The following is a 23,378-nucleotide window of genomic DNA, read 5'->3' on the forward strand; positions in this document are numbered from 1 at the left end:
CTCACAGGCGAGTCAATGGGAGGGGGTACAAATGATGGCAGACAGCGCTGTCGGCATCAGGGGCTCTCAACTTTCAGAGTCTGCTGTTTTGTCTGCTGCGGAAACCGCTTCGTACTGTTCATCATGCCTTCAACGTGGGAGAGTATCGTCCTACCGACGAGTCCAGAGCCACGGGGCATCTTCCAAGTGCATCCCCTGACGGCAGAGAGCGCGGCCAAGACCGCCGAATTGCTGAGGAAGAACCACGAGCTCTACCACATCTTTATCCATAATGCCGGTGTCCATAGTAGGCATGGCTGTATTTCGGGCGTTGCCTGTGCTGACGCTTGCAGACCATATCCTGCACCACTTGCTCGCCATCTACGCCCTGGGGGCCACGCCGGCCCAGCTGGAAAAGGCCTTCCAGCTCGGCATGGCCTCGCAGAAGCCCGTGAATGCGCCGAACGTCGAAAAGGTCCATGACTTGAGCGACCCCGCCAAGTTCAAGGCTCTGATGGGTAGGGCAAAGTATTACAGTGAATACTACGCCTTCTTTGAGGACGAGGTCAGAAGAAACGGAGTCCCGAAAACAATCGAGGAGTATGTATTCAAAGGCGACGAGAGAGCAGAGGAGATGTTCCGCAGGTTCTGGGGTGGTCAGTACCGCCTATCTATGAGGTAACACGGTCATCCATCAACTTACACCAGCCAGCGTATCTGCACTCGCCCATCCATCTCGGATACGCGATCGAATTCGACCAGCCCCTCATTGCGGTCGACGCCTTAGCTCTCACAGCGATTCATGAGTCCCGACACGGAGACATTTTGGATATGGTAGAGGAGTATGCCCAGGCATCGGCGTCACGGCCTGGACGTGCTCTCGTCGATATATTAGGGGATATTAGTTCCAACAAAGCCATCCGCAAGGCGTTGAATTATGAACACATCGATAAGATAGCGCAGGGTATCCTCCCCCATGCGAAGGAGGACTTCATTCGCCTGGTGAGCCAGTACCGGGTTCACCCTGATGAGCTGGAGGTCAAGACTGCTGAGCTACTGAACGCATTCAGTAAGCCGCATTCTACCAGACGAAAGAACTACCTAACACCCTCCAGCATACATCACTTGTCTCGCGCAGCGCCCAGACAAAGAAATCCGGATCGACTTCTTCCTGATGCACACCGTCACGGCTTCATCGTTCGCACCCGTTCTAACGCAGACGTCGTGGATCTCCCGCCCGAACAGAGCGCGCATTCTGGAGTGGCTAGGTCGAGCAGCGTTGACGGTCTACATCGAAGCAGGTGCCCCTAAGCCTCGTCCTGAGGAGCTGGCCTCCTATATGCCCCTTCACCCCTCCGGATGGGATGAAATCTTCCGCCGTGCATGCGATTACGAAGATGATGGCCATCTGTCTAAGCTCATCCGGGGCATTCGGACGACCTCAATCGTCTCGAGGCCGTACGTGGACTGCCGCGAGTTTCCACTCAAGCGGGAGGAGGACTTTTTGACCTTGGCGCATATGGGTAAGTAGAGGTCTTCTAGGATGTCGTGGGCGATGACTTACACTGCAAACAGTCATCGACAGCTCGGAGAAATTTCAGGACGAGCAGACTTTGAAACATGAGGTGGAGATGGTGAACGAGAAATCCTTACTATCCAAGATTTTGCCGTACGGCATCCAGCAGGTCGTGGCTCGGTGGCCGCGCGGTGTGGGATTCGATGAAGCCCGGTATCATGTTGCTGACCGGAAGAGCGGCGCTGTCCCAAGGGCCAGGATTTGAGGGCTTGCCATTGTCATGGTTGAAATCTACTTCGAAGGATCAGTAGGACCTGAATTGCAGCAGTTACGAAGCGTCCATGGCTATAACCGGAAAAATGCCGATGCTAGAAGACTTCCCCTCTTCCATCGCGCGTTTTAAACATCTGGCATAGATCCCTGCTGCGGATGATTCGTGGATCTGCATTTAACCAGCGAAGATCTCTCTCATTTAGCCGGCGGCTGCTGTCCAAATGGATATACCCTTGGATAACTAGATGGCATGGACCAAGACATCCCCGCAATTATTCCCCACCGGGTGTACTCCGTATAAGAAGGGCGAAGATGCAGGGACCTGAGTCCCCCTGCAAAGCGTCCCCCATCTCCATTCCTGCACCGTAGGACACACCACGAACGCAATGCGGGCGTTGTCGAGCATCACCCTCTGGGTGTCGTCTCTCATGGCAATGGCGAACGAGAGTCTCGCCCACGGCCTCCCAGGCTCAACATATACCAATCCTGTGTTCGGCGGCTGGCACTCCGACCCATCCTGCGTCCATGTCGCCGAAAAGGATACCACGTACTGCGTGGTCTCGACATTCATCGCCTTCCCCGGCTTGCCGATATACGCATCTAAAGACCTCCGAGACTGGAAGCACGTCAGCAATGCGTTCAACCGGCGCAGCCAGGTCCCTACCCTGGCGCAGGTTACCAACCAGCAGGGTGGCATGTATGCGCCCACCCCTGCGCTACCACCAGGGCAAGTTCTACCTGATTGTCTCCTTCCTGGACCCCGGGGCCAAGGGGCTGGTCTTCACCACCACCGACCCGACCGACAACGCCGCCTGGAGCGATCCCGTGGAGTTCGCCGTCCACGGGATCGACCCAGACCTTTTCTGGGACGACGACGGCGCCGCCTACGTCTCCTCCTCCGAGAACCAGGCTATCTGGCACTATTCCCTCGACCTAGAAACCGGCGCCACAGGGCCCGCCACCGGGCTGTGGAATGGCACCGGCGGTGTCTGGCCCGAGGGCCCGCATATGTACCGTAAGGACGGTTACTACTACCTCATGATCGCCGAGGGCGGCACCGAGTTGGACCATGCCGAGACCATGGCCCGGTCCCGGAACCGCACCGGCCCCTGGGAGCCCTGCCCGCACAACCCCGTCCTCACCAACCGCAACACCACCCGGTACTTCCAGACGGTCGGCCACGCAGACCTCTTCCAGGATGGTGCCGGGAACTGGTGGGCCGTGGCTCTGAGCACGCGCTCCGGCCCGGCTTGGAAGAACTACCCCATGGGCCGCGAGACCGTGATGGTGCCCGCTGTCTGGGAGAAGGGAGAGTGGCCCGTTGTGCAGCCTGTGCGCGGGCGCATGCGCGGGCCTCTTCCGGCGCCAGCGTCGAAACCAGGTGACAGCTTGGCCGGCGTCGGGATCGGTCAGTTCGTGGGTGCGCCGGACCGAGTGGACTTTGCGCCGGGAGAGGCCATGCCGGCGCATTTCATGTACTGGCGATTCCCCAAGGGAGATAATTACGCCATTTCGCCGCGCGGCCATCCGCACACGCTGCGGCTGACTCCCTCCGCCAGTAATCTCACCGGCACTGCCGACTTCCAGCCCGACGACGGCATCACGTTCGTCGGACGTAGACAAAGTGATACCCTCTTCACGTATGGGGTGGATGTCTCCTTCGATCCGAAGGTTCCGGGTGAGGAAGCTGGTGTCACGCTGTTCCTCACGCAGTATCAGCACGTGGATCTGGGGATTGTCCTTTTGCAGGAGGGCGACAGCGGGGAGTTGTCGCTCTCTTTCCGGTTCCGCGTGGAAGGCCGCGGGAACTTTGAGGGTACCGTTGTGCCGGCCGTTATGACAGTTCCTAAGGCGTGGCGGGGAAAGCCGGTTCGACTGGAAATCCAGGCTGTCAGTGACACGGAGTATGTGTTTTCAGCCGCGTTGGCGCACAAGCCGCAGCAGAAGAAGGTCATCGCACGAGCGAGCTCGTTGTTGGTCAGTGGCAATACAGGTAAATTTACGGGCACACTGGTTGGGGTGTATGCCACCAGCAATGGTGGACCTGGGTCGACGGAGGCGTATATCAGTAGATGGAGATACGATGGACAAGGTCAGATGATTGATGAAGGGGTTATTGTGCCGAGCTAGTCATCCCAGGCCGTCGTGATGTATATACACCGCAAAATGGTAGACGTATGGACGCAGATTATGCCCATAAGACCGGTACCAGTCAAACGTGGAATATGCCTTGGCTGAAGCTCTCGTAGGAGCCTGCATCAATCCCAGATCCCATCCATCCGAGCCCATACCACGACCCAACATCCCATTGGTTGTCGAATGAGAGATCGGGGTTGGAGAACGGAAGGATGTCGGGCATTAGATCAGAGATCATGCCGCCAGCGGCGGCTGTCATGCCCATGCCCTCGGCCTGGTCCGACGACTGCAGGTCTATCTGCTGGTCTTTGTGGTGGGTCCTGATGTCGACAGTACCACTCAGGATCTTCGATACCGAATCCGCGCACTGTGCTATGCAGATGTCTGCCAGGTCCCACCCGTCGTTCTCAGCAGCATTCTGAAGCTTTGTCCAGAAGCGCCGGAGACTCGTCTTGCAGGATTGGACAATTGCCTTGTCCGTTGATTCGACGGTGCACCGTAGGAGGATGATCACGGTCAAGATGAGGTGATATGATGTATCTGTCGAGCGTCAGGGAAAGACAGAGGTGCATTGTTTTGGGAGGACTTACAAGGAAGCCAAAATTCTTGAAGCTGGGCCTTACTCAATGAGCAGACGTATTCCGCAATCTCCTGTGCTGATTTACGAAGTTGCGACAAGTGGTACTTGGTGTTTTCTGGGCGGTCTAGGTCATCTGACAGTGTTGCAGCCTACATGTCGTTAGGAGATGCTTTGTGGTTCTCAATGCGAAAAACTCACATGTAATGCAATCCGATTCAGCAGCAATCGAACACTGAGGTAGCCGAGTCGGAGACTACTGGACCCAGAGACACTTGGCTGGTCGCCTGCGGCTGGTTGGAGATAGCTGGGCAGGGAGTCTTCCCATCCATCCAAATCGGTCTCCAGACGGCGTATCTGCTTCCAAACATCCTTCTGGTTCGTGTTGAGGTCATAGACAAGCGGGAGCACGTCCCCGAGAATCACGGTCAGCGTACACAGACGGATGAACGACTCTGCAGCTTTGATACGATATTCAGACTGAACGGTCTCTGGTACTATTTCAGCCAGCACAGGGACGGGAACATCGTACTGCGTCCTCGATACAACGGGTGGGATGCCGTGCGCAAAACTTGACCTATTTTTGCATGAACAAGGAGTATCAAGACGGACAGGAAGTGATGAACTCACCAGCGATCGTTGATAACAACAGCCCACCACAGGCGAATCCGAAGGGCTTTTTCGCTCTTAGGTCGACGCCAGTTCGTGGGATCTCGGTTGAGACCGAGACTCTGGGCAAGGCACACGGCACGGCCAATGTTCATCGTATTCATGATCACGGATAGAACGGGCCGTCCCATCATGTCTAGAATGACCGAATATACGGTTGACAGGCCGGGAGCCATGAAGTCATGCTGCATGGCCTCTACTGCCAAGTTCCAGATGAATTGCGGGTCCGGCTTGGGGAATTTCTTGAGAGTTGGGGAGTGTTTCCACAGAATGAGCGAGAGGGCAAAGAACTCGCAGGTGAGCGCCGGGGAAAGTTTATCCCCGCTCTTGTAGAGTTCGATGAATGACTGTTCATCCAAGATCGGAAAGGCGGGATGATATTTATCAAAGTATCTTTCGATAGTGATGTTAGTTTAGCTGGTTAATCCGAGGACCAAGAAAGCAACCCACAGTCGGACTAGCTCGTCGGCATAAGGCTGAAGGATCTGCATGAGGATCTCCTTTTGCTGTTTCCCCGGGTTCTGCGAGATAGCTAGACCTTCTCTCCGTCGGGGGACTCGGAGATACACGCTTGGTGCGCTATTAACCGCATGGGACGCCAGGCCCCCGGACAGGGCGTTGGCCTTGGAGGACATGTAGCGCTCCAGGATCTGAATATCTTCGGAGATCACTGGACACGCTACCATGGACATCTCGATTTTGGACCGGTCATGATCCGGAGAGCCATGATAGTCAGGCCCAATGTTGTCCTGGCTTCCCTCTCCGTCGGCGGTGGATAAACGTCCACTGTTGTCCTGGGGCGGAGAAGGAGCGGCAGGGGCGCTCGTCGGCTCCAGACGACGCTGATTAACACGTCTGGAAGTGCGACGCGTATTCATCTGCGCTTTTGGACTTCCTGATATCACACAGGGAACATCCTGCAGGCCGCAGAGCACGCATGGCCGATCGGGGGTGCCGCCGGTGCAGCGTCGCTTGAATCGGCGACACCGATCACAGGCGGGGACTTTGTGTGAGCGGTAGGGCCGGCGTTGACTTTCCATGCTGTAGAGGGGGCAGTTTGAAACGTTGTATCAAGGAAGACTGCGTCTGCTGGTCATCGTTGTGTCTAGTGAGGGGTTTCCCTGCGGAAAAGGAGGGTGGAGTTCTCCGCCGGAAAAGATGCGATAAGAGATAAGATTGGCCCTCCATAACCCTAACTATGGTTACCAGAGTATGTCGCTGAGAGTCTTACAGGGACATAAGTTTTCAATTAAGTGCATTCAGTTTATGGTAGCATCATATAGGTATACAAACCAGGTATTGAGAAGTTTGTAGGGATCCATAAAGTATAACAATGTTCCCACAAAGCTTCGTGCAGAATGCAGTGACGTTTACTACACTTTTAGGCGCCAGATAGCCAGCCATACACAAGACTTTGGTGCCCAGATGTACCCGGATTTTGGAAGAATTCATTTGAAAAACCGGGTAGCTGTCAATCTAATACTCCACTTGTAGCGTCGTATATCAAGCAGAATCTAGGTACTCGTACAGAACACATCCGTTCAACTCAGAACACGGACAGATCATCAAAGTACGCACCTTACTCGCTATATCCTCCCATCATACGAAGATGGAAGCTGTGTGGGAAAAGGTCAAATGATATTTTTCTCACAAGGCCTTATCTCCCCTCGACCTGTGGTCTGCTCTGCATTGGTGCGACCTCAAGCCAGTATGCCGCCCTCCCGACAACAGTGGGCTCCACGACGGATTGAGCCTATCTGACGATGCAATGTCTTTCTTCACTCTCATCGGCGAGACCAGCAGACCGCCCTGTTCATGTAGCAAGGCACAACAAGTATACCAGCGCATGGAACATTACATTCGCACTGCCCCGGAGCACCATGCCGATGATTACTCCATCCACACGGGGAAACCAGACACAACATTAGAAGAAGTGTGCCTTTACAGCATGCGGGACGCTATGCAATGGTGGTCACACTGGTACGGCACACTTGAGGATCATTATTGGAAAAAGACGTTGATTGGCAGCTCGACCGTCCCCGACGACGTGATGATTCCTCCCCAGGACCTCGCTAGCGGCCGTTTCCGCTTCCCGGGGAATAGCCTGTCCGATATCCTTGCTGGCTAAAGGTCCGAGGGAATGAGCCCAGAAGATATCACCTTGATAGAGCATTACCTCCTCCGGCAGTACATGATTCAATATCTTGAAAAGGCAGACCCCGAGATCATGCAGATGCTGCGTGGGAACATCACCCTCATGCTATGATGGAGGAGCCTCACTAGTTTTTGTGACGGCGCGTCAATCGCAGTGGTAGCAGCTCGAGGCATCCCGCCGGCGGCAATCTCCAATACGGGCGTGGAGCTGGCCAGCGTTGCCCAGCTGATCGGTCTGGATATCTGCAAAGAGACTCGAGGCATTCCAGGGCGAAGCTACCGAGACCGTTGCAGGGGCTGGTGACCGAGAGCAGCGGAAACGGGAGATGCGTTGGGTTCAGGCGCGATTGATCGAGCGCCTGAATCTTTGTCCCGAGGGGAATTACCTGAAGCCATATGCTACCTCTAGCTTCCGGTATTTCTTTATGATGGATCGGTACCGGGAGCGCTTGATCCAGAGGCGGTTGCCCTTGACTGATGTCCAGTCTCGTCTTCTTCAGCGCCAGATCCGGGCTGCTGGTGGAGTGGGCGACATGGGGTACAGGTCAGGCAATGAGACAAAGCATGGAAAAGGGGTGAACGGTTGGGACACTGCCATTGAGTCCGTTCATATCAAAAACCTTGTATAGGGGATTCTATTCCGCTGCATCCCGGCTGACACCAATATAAAGTCAATTACTATAGGACCCCTGCATATATGACCCCTGAGTATTCCTTGACCATGCTTGAATGCATTGAATGTCTTTTGGTCGAATAATGGGATTGCAGCTGTCGCTGGATTGGTTCGCGCATTGCATTGGTGATAGTAGTAACTAACGAAACCCTCCGAACACGAGGTTCTGCTAAAGATACTGGATCCGAAGATTTGTGCTTTTGACCCACTGTAAGCCACATAAGGCAATCAGACTATCGATCCGCTAGCGGGATCGGCGAGAGCAAACAACAGACTCGAGTAAGCACAGGGGCTCAATTGCGCGAGGAAAAATGGATTTCTTTCATTCTTCATGCAGGACTTCTCTGTGTTCCAGGCTTTCAAGCAATGGGGAATACCACCAGCATCGCCGCTGGGCGTGACTGTCTGATATCCGCTGTGGGAGGTAATGCAGCTCATGTCGCGTTCCAGGATCAGCTACTCTACCAGGCTACAGCCGTCGATGTATACAACTTGAATATTCCGGTCACTCCGGCGGCAGTCACATACCCTCAATCAGCGGACGAAGTTGCCGCCGTGGTGAAATGTGCCTCAGAATATGACTACAAGGTGCAAGCTCGCAGCGGAGGACACAGTTTTGGCAACTATGGTATGATGACCGATAACGCACTTCTCGGTCTTGGACATACAGTCGACTGATTCGCGCGTGATTGCAGGTCTCGGAGGACAGAACGGCGCCATTGTGGTCGACATGAAGCACTTCTCCCAATTCTCCATGGACGAGTCGACCTACACCGCGACCATCGGACCCGGAATCACGCTCGGCGACCTCGACACCGAGCTTTACAACGCGGGCCACCGAGCCATGGCACACGGGATTTGTCCGACAATTCGGACGGGCGGCCACCTGACGATAGGCGGGTTGGGCCCGACAGCGCGCCAGTGGGGGCTGGCGCTGGACCATGTGGAGGAAGTCGAGGTTGTGCTGGCAAACTCGAGCATTGTGCGAGCATCCGAGACACAGAATCAGGATGTGCTCTTTGCCGTCAAAGGAGCAGCTGCTAGCTTCGGGATCGTCACCGAGTTCAAAGTGCGTACCGAACAGGCCCCAGGCCTGGCCGTGCAGTATTCGTACACGTTCAATCTGGGGACCCCCGCGGAGAAGGCGAAGCTCCTCAAAGATTGGCAAGCTTTCATCGCGCAGGAGGACCTCACCTGGAAGTTCTACTCCAATATGGTCATCTTCGATGGCCAGATCATTCTCGAAGGCATTTTCTTCGGCTCGAAGGAGGAGTACGACGCGCTCGACCTGGAGAAGAGATTCCCCACCAGCGAGCCCGGCACTCTGCTTGTTCTGACGGATTGGCTGGGTATGGTCGGCCACTCTCTAGAAGATGTCATTTTGAGATTGGTCGGAAACACCCCGACCTGGTTCTACGCCAAATCTCTTGGGTTCACCCCTCGCACGCTGATTCCGGACTCGGCAATCGACCGCTTCTTCGATTACATTCACGAGACCAATGCCGGCACTCTGGCCTGGTTTGTCACCCTCAGCTTGGAGGGCGGGGCTATCAACGCCGTCCCAGAAGATGCCACAGCATATGGCCACCGCGACGTGCTTTTCTGGGTTCAGATCTTCATGGTCAACCCGCTTGGCCCTATCTCACAGACCATTTATGATTTTGCCGACGGTCTTTACGATGTGCTGGCCCAGGCCGTGCCAGAGAGTGCGGAGCATGCATATCTAGGATGCCCCGATCCTAAGATGCCCGACGCCCAGCGCGCGTACTGGCGTGGCAATCTTCCACGACTGGAGGAGCTGAAGGGTGAATTCGATCCAAAAGACACCTTTCATAATCCACAGGGTGTTAGCGTTGCGGTTTGAGGGTATTTGTGTATAGCATCCGGGACCTCGGCATCCCGGGCCATATCATTATTGGAATTCTCCTTTTTATTTTGTGTGTATAGCTTATTATTACGGTACTTAATTCAAAGAGCTGCGATATAGGTGGTTTTCTCATCAATTTACACACAGTCTGATAATATCTATATAGTAGTCGAACAGCCCTTTACTCTGAGCTAGGTTACTGAACTATACGATAGAGGCGATGTAGAACACTGATTCTATCCCAAAATCTTCTGTTGCCCTTTCGAGCATGGATATTGTGTCACATAGAGTGAAGGTGACACGCGAAGCTGTCGAGTATGACACATTTTGAGACTTCCAGCTTGACTGTAGGACTGCGTTGCTGGCTTGGGTTGGACAGTGGAGTCTCCTGTTTCTAGCCTTGAGTCTGCTAGTCATGTTGACAACGGATGATATGGTGCGAAGGTCATGTATATTAGGTTAAAGACCATGGAGGTCTCCATGAATGCTCCATATTATTTCGATGCCGTAATGCCATGCTATTATGTTGAAGGTGTGTGATAGTTAAAGAGTATGGCCGTGTGACAGTGCAAAACATCTCAGGCGTCTTGTCATACCACTATTACTCCAGACGTTAAATCATGCACACATGGACCCTCAGATCGATTGGACACCGGCGCGAAACGCAGCACAGACATGCTGAATTAGGTACTAACACATCGCCATAGCTATTGAGGCATGTGTACACGGGGCAAAGTAGCACAGATGGAACCCAACTGCTCCAGTCACCCACCAATCTGAATCCAGGTGAAGAAAGGCGCAAGTACAAATTGCCCAGAGGTCAGTAGCATCTAGACCATTATCGGGGAGGTCTACTCCCAGACGCGTTCCTTCCATTACCACTGCCTGCGCAACAGCTGCGTATAGAGAACACGGAGATGATCTGATATGCCAGATGCAGGGTCTTGCCCCGGATTCAACTCCGCATTTTATCCATCGATATACCCCGAGTCTACGCAAAGCTTATTTATATGGTTATCCTGCATGTACCCGTTAATTTCCCGACAGGAGCCAGGTTCGAAAGTCAGTTGATATCCAAGTCGACGCACGTCTACTAACGTGGCGCAGGTTGAAGGCCAATCGGTTGAACGAAGACTATATTCTATACGCGAAGACTGTATCTGTACAGCTCCGGGGCATAAAGTCCAAGTTGTGTTCAGAAGTTGATCGTTTATATCGTAGTCACACCGTGGAACACCCCATAGATGTCGTCCGGGTCTCTCTTCTCGTTGTGTCTGACCACTTGGATTCGGAGAATTTCCAGCCAGGTCGGATTGTAAATACCCCATGGACATCATAACCGTGCTTTATACCAATGACCCAGTGGTTTAGAGCATCTCGGCCAAGCTGTCCATCGAGTTCCTTGTTGAATGTGCATGTATACTGATTTAGACCGTTGCGGTCTCAACTGCCAGCTTAGGAGCTCTGCTTGAGCATTGCAACTTTGTTCATTGAGTTCATACTTTCGAACCAGGAACATCAGATGATTGCCAGAACCGAGAGTTATAAAAGGATGTCTGATGCCGCCAAAAGCATACCTCCTGATCAAGCTGCTCTTCTATCAAACAAGATCTCCTGAGAACCCATTCGATCCGGCTTCATCCATCCTCACGCATTCAATATGAAGTTCTATCTTCCCATTGCTCTGATGCTTGCCGCATTGGCAATTGCCGGCCCAGCGAACAACGCTGAAGCAGGCAAAGGGGACGTGGATGGCCACCGCTGCCATAAGGGACTCCATCACTGTCTCGATGTAAGTATTTGTCTGCTCTGGTTTTTTTCCCATAGATGTCGGATAACGGTCTAGCTAACACCACGCTCTACAGCATTGCCACCACCATGACAAGTTCAAGGACAAGGAAAGAAAAGGATGCATTCATGTACGTTTAAGAGACATCACTTCTCGTTGACTCTCTGTTCTTACTGTATACAGCGATGCCACCGCCGTTTTTGCCATGATGGGAAGCATGGCCATGATCACTATGGCCACGATGGCCATGACGGCAAGGACGGTCATGATGGTCATGATGGCCACCACGGCCATGACGGCAAGGGCCATGGCTACGACGATGACGACGAGTAAGCACTTCGCGTGATGTTCGATGCTCTCCGCAGTCACCATTCATCGAACTGGTCTCGGTGGTGCAGGACATAGGCGCAGGCGCCGGCCTCCTGGACACGTCTGGCCTGTTTCTCGGCCTTAGGATATGAATCGAATTTAGTCTGTCATTACAACTAGTCCACTCGTTTGGTGTTCACGCGTGATCAATCACAAGCAATTGCGCTCATGACCAGGATTCTGTAATGTTTCGTAGAGACTATTGTTTCTTCTAATCCAAAAGACTGCAGACACGATCTATTTACATCCTAAGAGGGAAACCTATATTACATGATTTTTCCAGCCTCAGGCCATCGGCTTAGCCTCCATCACCCGCTTCTTCGGATTCCGAGGCATCTGTTCTTGTCGCTGCCGCTCATCCTCGCTAATATCATCCAAGTTGGTCTCCACCTGATCCAACGCAGACTTCACCTCTTCATCCTTATTCTCATGGCCAGCCGTAGCCACTTCCAGGATCTCCTTCTCCATTCCCTGTACCACCCCCCACTCGATCCCCGCCGCCGTCAATTTCCGGCACCCTTCCGACTGCCCCACGAAGGTCCCGGGCTCCTTGACGCCAAAGTACACCTTGTGAATCCCCTTGCGACCTCCTTGCCGGGTGTTGATAATGCGTTCGACGCAAGGCGTGTTCCCCGATAATCGTTTCCCGCACGGCTCCATCGTCACATACATGATGAGCTTGCGGCCGGGTTCAACGGGCAGCACCTCCGCGACACGGTCGTCGGGGACTGAGTGGACGGCGGCGTAGTTGGACAGACAGCATTGTTCCGCGTGGGTGTTGCCGGCAAGCTCCATGGTGTAGCCGGTGGAGAGGATGCAGTCGTCTTCGTAGGTGACGTCGCCTTCGCGGCGGGAGAGGAGGATGGCGCCCACGCGGAAATTCGTGGGGCGAGGCGGGGACTTCTCAGCGAGATCAAGACATGCTCGCATGTATTTTATGTGTGGAGAGGGCATGGTGAGGACGGTGCATGTGAGGTGAAGGTGAGTTGTGGTGGTGGTGAAGAACGATCATCGGATGACCTCACTGGATGGCGGGGAAAGCTGTCGGGTGCCCTAAGCCCAATCAGGAAGGCAAAGTGTTTGGTCGCGTCCTACGCGTCGCTTTTCTCTCTCAGAGCTCTATCCTTCTTCTCTCGGGTCATTCTCCCAGGTCAATTCCCAACCTACTATTCACCATGTCCCAAGACGAAGAAATCGAAATCCCCTCCGAACCCCCCGTCGACACAGATCTCTACGACGTCCTCGGCGTTCAGAATGATGCAACTCCCGAGCAGATCAAGTCGGCCTATCGCAAACAAGCTCTCAAGCACCATCCTGGTATATCTTATCCCCTTGACTCCAAGCGCGCCCTGTCCGGGTGTTCCGGCTGACGACATCCAGACAAGGCCCCTGCCGAATCGAAGGAAGAGGCCAACCACAAATTCCAACAGATCGCATTCGCCTACGCCATTCTATCCGATGCGCGACGACGCCAACGGTTCGACTTGACCGGCAGTACCGCCGAGGCCGTGGATGAGGATGAAAATTTCAACTGGGTCGACTTTTACAGGGAGCAGTTCTCGAGCGCGATTGACACGGGCGCCCTCGATCAACTCAAGCAGGAATACCAAGGTTCGGACGAGGAGGAACGGGATGTCCTGGCGGCATTTGAGAAGTACCGAGGCGACATGGACAAGGTGTACGAGTCGGTCATGCTCTGCAATGTTATCGATGACGATGAGCGGTTCCGAGCGATCATCGACAAGGCGATCGCCAATGGAACAGCACAGGCCTACAAGAAATACACGGAGGAGCCGGAGAAGAAGCGCCAGCAGCGCCTCAAGCGAGCCCAGAAAGAAGCCGAGGAAGCGGAGCAGCTGTCCAAGGAGCTGGATGAGAAGAAGGAAACACCGGGGAAGCGGGGGCGGAAGAAGAAGAGCTCTGCGATGGACAATGGGGATCTGATGGCACTGATCCAGCAGCGACAGGCGTCCCGGGCGGAATCGTTCTTTGACCGGTTGGAGGAGAAGTATAACCCAGGCAAGAAACGAGCGGCCAAGTTTGAGGAACCGCCGGAGGAGGCGTTTGCTGCGACGGCTGCTCGACAGAGTTCGAAGAAGAAGAAGAAAGCCAAGGCCTGATGGTCAATGCGCTTACTCTTTTTTGTTTTTTTTTTTTTTTCTTTTTCCTTTTATTGATTCTATTACCAGACAGGTTACACATTATTGGGTCATGGTCAGGAGGAGTTGGGACAGCTGTTGGCATTTGGAGCTACTAGTTTCGGGGTTTACTTTCTTTTCTTTTTTTTTGTGGTCGATCGATGGCGCATGTGCATACTCCTACATCCAGATAGCTCATTTTCCATCACCTTGTCTAGTCTACCTAGGTTATCCACCTATGTTGGGTAGAATCTTCTCTCCCCCCTCCCCCTTAGGCTGCAACCAACTGATCATCGTCCATATTGGGATGCTGTGCGACATCTGCGACGGCCGATCATCTTCATTCCTGAGTGTGCCACCCTCCTGAGCAAACATCAATACAAGCCTTGCGACAGACGCAAGGGATGTCATCATCGGCAGGCCATAAAGGGGAGCTGGACGCCACTCGACAGCTGCGACTGCTGTCTCTTCTTCTCCTCTGCACCCACTGCTCTGACTGCTCTGACTGCTCCATTAAACCCCGCAAGGTCTTGGCCTGACATCTTTGCGACCTCTGCGCTCTTGGCTTCTCCCCTCTTCTGGCAATTCTTCCCCCCTTTCTGCTCGTCTAGACCTTCGCCTCTCCAGCCAGGCGACTACCGCACTGCTTGGCTGCATGAATCACCAGCCAACCCCCCTCCTTCACAGCCACCACCGCTGAGGCAACAAAGACTCCGTGACCAGACTCCTCTTCTTGGCACCAACCGGACGGAAACCCTAGTGGACGATCACCGTGATTTGCACGTGGAACCGGCTCCGAAAAGCTGTCGGGCTAAACAAGCTGGTCAAGACCGCGCTGTGATCAAAAGGGACGCATTGTCCACACAACGACAACAACTGTTTGTTGATCCCTCCTTCACCTTCTGTCCCTCCCACGGATCGAGCAATCTCGCTGAATGCGGTCCTGAATCCACCCCCTCCTGTCAACGTTCGTTCGGAAACGCCCTTCGTCATTAAACCCCCGAGCTCCACATTCTTCAGCCTGTGTGGTCTGTGACGGCTGCAATTGCTCCACCGCCGCGGGCGGCGCCACTGCTACACACAATAATCGACTGTCCAGCAACCATGCCCTCCTACACCCGAATTCCCTCGCTTTCTACCGCCTTGGAGCAGGAACGTCTCGAGCTGTTGCAGGAGGTGCAAGAGAAACGCAAATCAAAGAAGCCCAGCCCTCCCCGATCCAAGGGGGATCAGAATAACCACCACCATCACATCCATAGCCCCTCCGTCGCCCCATCACCCGGTGACCTCCCTCCGCGCCATGGGTCCATCGCCGGTATTGGTGTTGGCGTGACTCCCCCGTCCGGTCGAAACGACGAACCTGAACCCTCCTCTTCTCCATCGACTCCCCTTCGTGCCACCACCACCGCTGTAGCTCCTCCACCTCTACCGAAGCCCAAAACCACCACCTCCGGTCCTCCCGAACCTGCCGCCCGCCGGGCCAGTGATCAGTCATCCGACACGTCCAGGCCTGCTGAACAGAGACCCCGACCCAGCATCCGTTGGGACGCCTCCGTGAGCATGTCCCCCAGTGCCACCGGTCATGGTGGACACCGCCGGAGTCTCCAGGTGCAGGAGAAATCGGCCAATCGAACAATGCCTGGGAAAAATGCAATGGCGGCAGTGATGTCAGGGCTCGACCTGAGCTTCAACCTCCCGAGCTTCAGTCGCGGTAGAGACTCCGGTCGCTCCAGCACCCGACGAGGCAACTCCTTGGATTCTCGCTTTTCGGCCCCACGATTTGCCCGCTCCAGCTCGCCGAAACATCGCGTAGTTAGTCAGACCCCGCGCAACCCGGCGCCTTCCGCCATGAAGCCGGTGGTCTCAGAGAAACCCAAGCCGACGGAGAAGACAGAAACGGAGAGCATCGACAAGGATGCGACTCCAGTCCCTCAGACGGACGCGCCCGACGCGCCCGACAGTGCCGTCAAGCTCCCCACCGAGGAGGATCAGCGCTTGGAGAAGGACAAATATGACAGTGAAAACAATCCCATTGAGAGCAGTGAAGAAGAAGAGGACTCTTCCTCGAGCGATGATGAGAGTCCGCCCGATGTGACACGCGGTCGGTCCCAAACAGCCGACCGGAGCTCGACAGACACCACGAGTGAACTGGATACTGCTACGTCCGTATCGCAACCAGGTGAGTACTCGCTCCGCGGCATTGGCGGGGGCCTGTATGTTAACGACTCGGGCAGACCTTGAAGACAAGTCAGATTCAGCGTCGGACAAGTCGGATTTTGTCCATTCGTCCAAACTCGGGCCAATCCCCAAGAAACCAGATGTCCATCCTCAAACCAGCTTCGACTCGCACTCCGCCACCAACACGCCGTTTGGATCAGAGGACGAGGCCGAATTGTCTGACATCAAGCGGGCACAGAAGCTCGGCATGCAGATGTCGGCGATTGATAATTCCGTCCAGAACCGGTCCATTCGGACGATCGTCCGCGGGGACTATACCAACCTGCCCGAGTACACCGATAGTGGGCGCCGGCGCCGGCGCAAATATATGGTCGCCACCGACTTGAGCGAGGAGTCTGTCTACGCGCTCGAGTGGACTATCGGTACCATTCTGCGGGACGGGGACACCATGTTTGCTGTCTGTGCGATCTACGATGAATCGGCCTCCAGCGCCACCCAGAATGGAGACGGCGCCAAGGCAATGCAGGACGTGGCCGCGGTCGTCGGATCGCAGACGGAAGAAACTACCCTTAAACCGAACAACGACTCAGGCACTAATCTTCCCCGCGCCATTCTGGGACGGTTGGGGACAGGCACGGATAGTAAACCCGGATCGGTTGATTCTCGGGGCATGTCAAAGACGGAATCCGAGCGGGTTCGGGCGGTCGAATCCATCTCCCAGACCTGCGTTCGTCTGTTACGAAAGACGCTGCTCCAAGTGCGTGTGGCGGTCGAGGTGATCCACTGCAAGAGCCCGAAGCACATGATCACGGAAGCTGTACGTATTCCCTGCAACTACAATTCTTAGCTGGTTATGGATATTGATTACTGACATCGTCATCTAGATCGACGGGCTGGACCCGACACTCGTTATTGTAGGTGCGCGTGGTCGGAGCGCGTTGAAGGGGTAAGCTACTTCATGCTCCTAAGATCCAGTACCTGTACTAACTGGCATGTAGTGTGCTCCTGGGTTCGTTCTCAAACTACTTGGTGATGCATTCGTCCGTCCCCGTCATGGTGGCGCGGAGGAAGCTGAAGAAGCATTCCAAGAACAAGAAGACGAATATTCGGCTGTCCAACAATCTGTTGACTCCGAAGAAACTGGCATTTGCGAAGGTGGACTAGTCGAGCTCTGGCGTGCAGTTTGCATTAGGTATCTGGTGGCGTCTACTATGGTTCCAACGGTGTCTCCCCTCATTATGGAGTTTGTATCAGTATTACGATTCGTTCTGCCGGCGTCTGGATGGTTTGGATGATGATTCCCCATAACGAAATTGGGCCAAGCATATTTATGGAGATAATTATGAAATATGATGCTATCAAGGATATGAAAGTAGCCTGCAAGTATACATCCTGTAGTGGAGGAGCGTGATATCACGTGCCGGTGCGGGAGCGGACAGACAACCGCAACACGTCAGGAGCTCCTCCTCGCTCCCCGGACCTTCACTCTCATCTCGATCTCTCCCTGCTCTCCTCCGATCTCCCTCCCAACTCCCCCTCTCGGACACTGCAGCCATGGCGTCCGAATTCGTCGACCCCAGGATGACCTCCATCAAGCCTCGCATCCGTTACAACACCATCGGAGGTATCAACGGCCCGCTGGTCGTGCTGGACAATGTACGGACGTCGCTCGGGGATGGGGCGCTCTAGCCTCTGGATAAATTCATGGCGAACTGTTGGTACTAACACACTTGGTGTTAGGTCAAATTCCCCCGCTACAACGAGATCGTCTCCCTTACTCTTCCTGACGGCACCGAGCGATCGGGTCAGGTGCTGGAAGCTCGAGGTATGCCCTACCCTTGTCGGGCCGTCTCCCTACATACCGTGGACGTACAGTGGATGCTGATTCATGCCATTTGTGAATAGGAAACCGAGCCGTCGTTCAGGTGCGCATACTATACATACCATCCCCGACCTTGGGTCATCTCTACTGAGGTGGTCCTGTCCGTGCGGACTACTGATACGGTGATCATGCAGGTCTTCGAGGGTACATCTGGCATCGATGTTAAGAAGGTATAATCTCCGATTCGCGGTCAGCTATCGTACATGCGATCGACTATCCTAGACGGGCACAGCTGATGCATGGTTTAGACGAAAGTCGAATTCACCGGTCACAGTTTGAAGCTGGGTGTCTCCGAGGACATGCTGGGTCGTGTCTTTGACGGTTCCGGTCGCGCGATTGACAAGGGCCCCAAGGTCCTGGCGGAGGACTACCTCGACATCAACGGTCAACCTATCAACCCCTACTCTCGAGTACGTCCAGCATGGTCTCCCCGGCTCGGCCAATCGATTGTTATGTTAACCCCAGGACAGGTTTACCCCGAAGAAATGATCTCGACCGGTATCTCGGCCATCGATACCATGAACTCCATCGCCCGTGGACAGAAGATCCCCATTTTCTCCGCCGCCGGTCTCCCGCACAACGAAATCGCCGCCCAGATCTGTCGTCAGGCTGGTCTGGTCAAGCGTCCGACCAAGGACGTCCACGATGGCCACGAGGAGAACTTCTCCATCGTGTTCGCTGCTATGGGTGTCAACATGGAAACCGCTCGTTTCTTCACCCGCGATTTCGAGGAGAATGGCAGCATGGAGCGTGTCACGCTGTTCCTGAACTTGGCCAACGACCCGACGTACGTCTTGCTCGCGGTTGTCGACAGTTGGATTCTGATTGACTGACTGCTCCAGGATCGAACGTATCATTACCCCTCGTCTTGCTCTGACTACGGCCGAATACTATGCCTACCAGCTCGAGAAGCACGTCCTTGTTATCATGACTGATCTATCAGCCTACTGTGACGCCCTTCGTGAGGTGTCTGCCGCCAGAGAAGAAGTCCCCGGTCGTCGTGGATACCCCGGTTACATGTATACTGACTTGTCGACCATCTACGAACGTGCGGGTCGTGTGGAGGGCCGTAACGGATCCATCACGCAGATCCCCATTCTAACCATGCCTAACGATGGTTGGTGCTTTCGTCTGTACTGAGACGGGGTTTTGGCTAACACATGTAGATATCACTCACCCCATTCCTGATTTGACTGGCTATATTACCGAGGGTCAGATCTTCATCGACCGTCAGCTCTACAACAAGGGTGTCAACCCTCCGATCAACGTGTTACCCTCTCTCTCCCGTCTGATGAAGTCTGCCATCGGCGAGGGCCGTACCAGGAAGGATCACTCCGATGTGTCCAACCAGCTGTACGCCAAGTACGCCATTGGACGAGACGCCGGTAAGTCTTTCCCAGCCTCGTGCTTCCTAGAAGAACACCAGTCTAACGGAATGTGAACAGCCGCCATGAAGGCCGTCGTGGGTGAGGAAGCCCTGTCGTCCGAGGACAAGCTCTCTCTCGAATTCCTCGACAAGTTTGAGCGCACGTTCATCAGCCAGTCGGCGTACGAGTCGCGAACCATCTTCGAGTCCCTCGACATCGCCTGGAACCTGCTCCGGATTTACCCCAAGGACCTGCTCAACCGTATCCCCAAGCGTGTGCTGGACGAGTTCTACGCGCGGTCGGCCCGCAAGGTTGCCAACAAGGATACGCGAGACAACACCACTGCTCCGGAGCAGGTGCAATCGTCGCAGACGGCGGATCTCATCGAGACTTAACCGCCCGTAAGAAGGGGGATGACGTCTCAGTTGGCTGGATATTTGGTTCGATTGTTCTGCGTGTTCTGAGCTTTGTTTTGTCATACTACGACTTGCATATACTCCATCGTAGTTGTATATCATATCGATTACACTTCCGTTCTCGTACTCAGTCTACATCGTAGCACATCAACTTCATGAAGATTGTAAACAAGCCCGAAATGACTTTTATCTGCTAGCTATAAACCAAGTCATGAATACAAACAGTCAACTCCCGTCCCGAATGGATTTTTGTTTTCATTCTAATCATGCGATGTCGTATCCATGGATAACGTGTCTAAAAGAACCAGACAGTCTAGAAACGCAAATCCCAGCCGATCTTCGGACCGAGACGGGGCAGCTCATCCGCAACACTCTGGACGTCCTTGTCACCTCTACCGCTGAGGTTGAGGACGATGTTCTGGTCGGGCCGCATGGACTTGGCGAGCTGCATGGCGCCGTAGATGCCGTGGGAGGACTCGAGGGCGGGGATGATGCCCTCGGTCTGGGCGAGGGTGCGGAAGCCCATGAGGGCCTCGGCGTCGGTGGCGGCGACAAAGGTGGCGCGGTTCGAGTCCTTCCAGTTGGAGAGCTCGGGGCCGACGCCCGGGTAGTCGAGGCCGGCGGAGATGGAGTGGGTTTCGGAGATCTGGCCGTGCTCGTTCTGCAGGACGTAGGTGCGGACGCCGTGGAGGACACCCTTGCTGCCGCCGGAGAGGGTGGCCGAGTGGCGGGCGGTGTCAACGCCGTCGCCGCCAGCCTCGACGCCGAGCAGCTTGACGGACGGGTCCTCAGCGAAGGGGTAGAACATGCCGACAGCGTTGGAGCCGCCGCCGACGCAGGCGACGACGGCGTCGGGCAGGCGGCCGGTCAGCTCACGCATCTGCTGCTTGGTCTCATTGCCGATGACGGACTGGAAGGTGCGCACGATGGTCGGGAACGGGTGCGGGCCGATGGCGGAGCCGATGATGTAGTGGGTGGTGTCGAGGTCCACGACCCAGGCGCGCAGGGCCTCGTTGACGGCATCGCGGAGCGTACGGGATCCGGCGTCGACGGCGACGACGTCCGCGCCGAGGAGCTTCATGCGGAAGACGTTGAGCGCCTGGCGGCGCACGTCCTCGGCGCCCATGTACACGACGCACTTCATGCCGAACTTGGCGCACACGGTGGCCGTGGCGACACCATGCTGGCCCGCGCCAGTTTCCGCGATGATGCGCGTCTTACCGATGCGCCGCGCCAGCAGGATCTGACCCAGCGCGTTGTTGATCTTGTGGCTACCGGTGTGGTTGAGGTCCTCGCGCTTCAGCCAGATCTTGGCCCCGCCGACGTGCTCCGTCAACCGATTAGCCAGGTGCAGGCTGCTGGGCCGCCCCATGTAAGGGTAGTACGAGCGGAACTCCTCCCAGAACTGCGGGTCGTTCAGGGCCTGCTCGAAGCCGCGCTCCAACTCCGCGAGACAGTCCATGAGCGACTCGGGCACGTACTGGCCACCGAACTCTCCGAAACGCGCCGGCTGCGCCGACGCCGGCGCCTGGCCGGTGCCGTTCAGCGCGTCGAGCTGGTCAGCCAGCCCGGGGCCCTTGGTGGCGGTCTCTTCGGTGATGACGGCCGTGGGCTGGGTGATGGCGTTGTCGAGCTTCTTCTCCACGCGGGGCAGCACGTCGACGGCGCGGGTCAGCGCCCCCTGAGCGTCACGCTCCAGCTTGCGCCCCGTCACGCTGGACAGGTACTCCTCGGCGTGCTTGGCCGCCTGACCGGCAGGGGCCTCACCTAGAACGGTGATGATCTGACTGCCGATCACGACGCCCTCGGCGATGTCCTGCACGGACAGGAAGTGCTCGCGGGTGCTGACACCGAAGCCCACGGCGGCGGGCACGTTGCCAGACCACTGGTGCACGCGCGCCAGGAGTTCGGGCAGGTTGGAGCTGAGCTTGCCGGTAGCGCCGGTGACACCCATGCGCGAGACGACGTAGATGAACGAATCGGCGATCTTGCAGAGGAGCTTCATGCGGGACTCGGAGGTGGAGGGGGCAATGAGGGGGACGTAGGAGAGACTGCACCGTTAGCTTGGAAGTGCAAGGGTAGTAGACAGGGGGAGGGGCTTACCCGTAGCTCGTGCAGAGGTTTCGGAAGCGGACAGCCTCCTCCGGAGGGAGGTCGACCATGATGAAGCCGTTGACGCCGGCCTCCTTGCAATCCTGCAGCATGCGCTCCTCGCCATACTGCATCAGCGGGTTATAGTATCCCATCAGGAGGATGGGCGTCCTGAGACCGCGGGAGCGGGCAGTGCGCACCGTCTCCAGGACCGAGGTCACGGTGACCCCATTCTCCAGGGCCTTGGTGTTGGCGCGCTGGATCGTGGGGCCATCGGCAATTGGGTCGGTGAAGGGCACGCCCATTTCGATCACGTCTGTAGGTCGGGTGGTGGTCAGCTCAGGTCGCCACTAGACGCAAACAAATCGAACCGCAGCAAGCAAACATTGACGGATGGAAAATGCCACATACCAGCGCCACCATTCTCCAGACCCAGCAGAATATCGACAGTCTCCTCGACGGTAGGATAACCGGCCGTAATGTAGGACACGAGGGCCGCACGCTTTTCCTGTTTGGCGCGGGCAAAGGTCTCTTTGATGGCTTCCATGATGGCGATGTGGGGAGGGGTGGCGGGGTAGAGGGGAGAGAGGGAAGACAGGGGAAGAGGACGAGGAGGAGAGGGGGAAGAGACGAGAAAGAGGTCGAGGAGGTCAATTGGATATAAAGAAGAGAGGGAATCGGCGGTATGCAAGAAGCGAAGCGATGCAGGAAGAGAGGGATGTGAGAGAGAGAGTGAGAGAGCGACGGAGAGGGGCTGACTCACTCTTTTTCCTGTTCGGGTCCGATGCCGGCCACGTGATACCGATAAGATAGCGATAAGATAGATCGCCTTAGGGTTATTTAAGCTCCTCGACCAACTATGATCAATCTACATCTATACAAACATTCCAGTGAATCGGATATAACAGATAGAATGGATTTAAACGCCCAGCTATGCTCAATTCTGCAGTATCCGGAGAATCCTACGAGGCTTCTCCACACAAACATGCACAGAATCCATATAAATATCAAACAGCCCTTTTCCATCGCCACCCGAAATCCATTATCAATCCCAGTTATGTATACTCCCAGACCCGCCCAAATCCAAAGGAATGACTGCAAAGCACCTGCTATGCCCAGTACTGATACACTGTTCGTAAAGGAGTGGAAGCCCAATGCCCGTGTAAATGCAAACCAAGAACGAAGCAAACCCCAATGTCGCCATCGTCTATAATGCGTCATCGAAACAAACCGAAATGGGTAGTATCAAATCAATCAACTCAAAAAACAAACAAGGGCATCAAGACATGAGAAGAATTGCGGGA

At 55.2% G+C, this 23,378-nt stretch overlaps 11 protein-coding genes across 11 annotated transcripts; 8 read left to right on the forward strand and 3 right to left on the reverse strand.

Annotated features, from left to right (window-relative positions):
* Window positions 1-123: 123 nt before the first annotated feature.
* On the forward strand, window positions 124-1,760 carry ATEG_01291 (questin oxidase family protein; the record flags this gene model as incomplete). Its single annotated transcript, XM_001208656.1, has 5 exons — window positions 124-286; window positions 333-635; window positions 692-1,048; window positions 1,095-1,502; window positions 1,555-1,760. The coding sequence occupies 5 exons, from the start codon at window positions 124-126 to the stop codon at window positions 1,758-1,760; spliced, it is 1,437 nt and encodes a 478-aa protein (XP_001208656.1).
* A 394-nt stretch (window positions 1,761-2,154) lies between these two features.
* Window positions 2,155-3,898, forward strand: ATEG_01292 (glycoside hydrolase family 43 protein; the record flags this gene model as incomplete). The annotated part of the gene is made up of 2 exons (XM_001208657.1): window positions 2,155-2,442; window positions 2,501-3,898. The coding sequence occupies 2 exons, from the start codon at window positions 2,155-2,157 to the stop codon at window positions 3,896-3,898; spliced, it is 1,686 nt and encodes a 561-aa protein (XP_001208657.1).
* A 522-nt stretch (window positions 3,899-4,420) lies between these two features.
* Window positions 4,421-6,190, reverse strand: ATEG_01293 (uncharacterized protein; the record flags this gene model as incomplete). The annotated part of the gene is made up of 4 exons (XM_001208658.1): window positions 4,421-4,633; window positions 4,683-5,058; window positions 5,112-5,543; window positions 5,601-6,190. The coding sequence occupies 4 exons, from the start codon at window positions 6,188-6,190 to the stop codon at window positions 4,421-4,423; spliced, it is 1,611 nt and encodes a 536-aa protein (XP_001208658.1).
* Window positions 6,191-6,918: 728 nt separating this feature from the next.
* Window positions 6,919-7,278, forward strand: ATEG_01294 (uncharacterized protein; the record flags this gene model as incomplete). Its single annotated transcript, XM_001208659.1, has 1 exon — window positions 6,919-7,278. One exon carries the CDS (start codon window positions 6,919-6,921, stop codon window positions 7,276-7,278), a length of 360 nt encoding a protein of 119 aa, XP_001208659.1.
* A 1,065-nt stretch (window positions 7,279-8,343) lies between these two features.
* On the forward strand, window positions 8,344-9,841 carry ATEG_01295 (FAD-binding oxidoreductase; the record flags this gene model as incomplete). Its single annotated transcript, XM_001208660.1, has 2 exons — window positions 8,344-8,605; window positions 8,673-9,841. The coding sequence occupies 2 exons, from the start codon at window positions 8,344-8,346 to the stop codon at window positions 9,839-9,841; spliced, it is 1,431 nt and encodes a 476-aa protein (XP_001208660.1).
* Window positions 9,842-11,504: 1,663 nt separating this feature from the next.
* ATEG_01296 (uncharacterized protein) lies at window positions 11,505-11,979 on the forward strand (the record flags this gene model as incomplete). The annotated part of the gene is made up of 3 exons (XM_001208661.1): window positions 11,505-11,636; window positions 11,672-11,763; window positions 11,817-11,979. The coding sequence occupies 3 exons, from the start codon at window positions 11,505-11,507 to the stop codon at window positions 11,977-11,979; spliced, it is 387 nt and encodes a 128-aa protein (XP_001208661.1).
* Window positions 11,980-12,287: 308 nt separating this feature from the next.
* ATEG_01297 (putative DRAP deaminase) lies at window positions 12,288-12,797 on the reverse strand (the record flags this gene model as incomplete). The annotated part of the gene is made up of 1 exon (XM_001208662.1): window positions 12,288-12,797. The coding sequence occupies one exon, from the start codon at window positions 12,795-12,797 to the stop codon at window positions 12,288-12,290; it is 510 nt and encodes a 169-aa protein (XP_001208662.1).
* Window positions 12,798-13,177: 380 nt separating this feature from the next.
* Window positions 13,178-14,122, forward strand: ATEG_01298 (DnaJ domain protein; the record flags this gene model as incomplete). The annotated part of the gene is made up of 2 exons (XM_001208663.1): window positions 13,178-13,319; window positions 13,383-14,122. The coding sequence occupies 2 exons, from the start codon at window positions 13,178-13,180 to the stop codon at window positions 14,120-14,122; spliced, it is 882 nt and encodes a 293-aa protein (XP_001208663.1).
* Window positions 14,123-15,244: 1,122 nt separating this feature from the next.
* Window positions 15,245-17,351, forward strand: ATEG_01299 (universal stress protein family domain protein; the record flags this gene model as incomplete). Its single annotated transcript, XM_001208664.1, has 4 exons — window positions 15,245-16,319; window positions 16,375-17,135; window positions 17,203-17,236; window positions 17,317-17,351. The coding sequence occupies 4 exons, from the start codon at window positions 15,245-15,247 to the stop codon at window positions 17,349-17,351; spliced, it is 1,905 nt and encodes a 634-aa protein (XP_001208664.1).
* A 521-nt stretch (window positions 17,352-17,872) lies between these two features.
* Window positions 17,873-19,962, forward strand: ATEG_01300 (H(+)-transporting V1 sector ATPase subunit B; the record flags this gene model as incomplete). Its single annotated transcript, XM_001208665.1, has 9 exons — window positions 17,873-17,974; window positions 18,059-18,143; window positions 18,224-18,243; window positions 18,335-18,370; window positions 18,449-18,614; window positions 18,666-18,987; window positions 19,043-19,317; window positions 19,367-19,585; window positions 19,646-19,962. 9 exons carry the CDS (start codon window positions 17,873-17,875, stop codon window positions 19,960-19,962), a joined length of 1,542 nt encoding a protein of 513 aa, XP_001208665.1.
* Window positions 19,963-20,296: 334 nt separating this feature from the next.
* On the reverse strand, window positions 20,297-22,621 carry trpB (tryptophan synthase TRP5; the record flags this gene model as incomplete). The annotated part of the gene is made up of 3 exons (XM_001208666.1): window positions 20,297-22,034; window positions 22,087-22,390; window positions 22,486-22,621. The coding sequence occupies 3 exons, from the start codon at window positions 22,619-22,621 to the stop codon at window positions 20,297-20,299; spliced, it is 2,178 nt and encodes a 725-aa protein (XP_001208666.1).
* Between the last annotated feature and the right edge of the window lie 757 nt (window positions 22,622-23,378).

The sequence above is a fragment of the Aspergillus terreus genome, genomic scaffold (genome assembly GCF_000149615.1).
Source record: "Aspergillus terreus NIH2624 scaffold_2 genomic scaffold, whole genome shotgun sequence".
NCBI classification, from domain to species: Eukaryota; Fungi; Ascomycota; class Eurotiomycetes; order Eurotiales; family Aspergillaceae; genus Aspergillus; species Aspergillus terreus.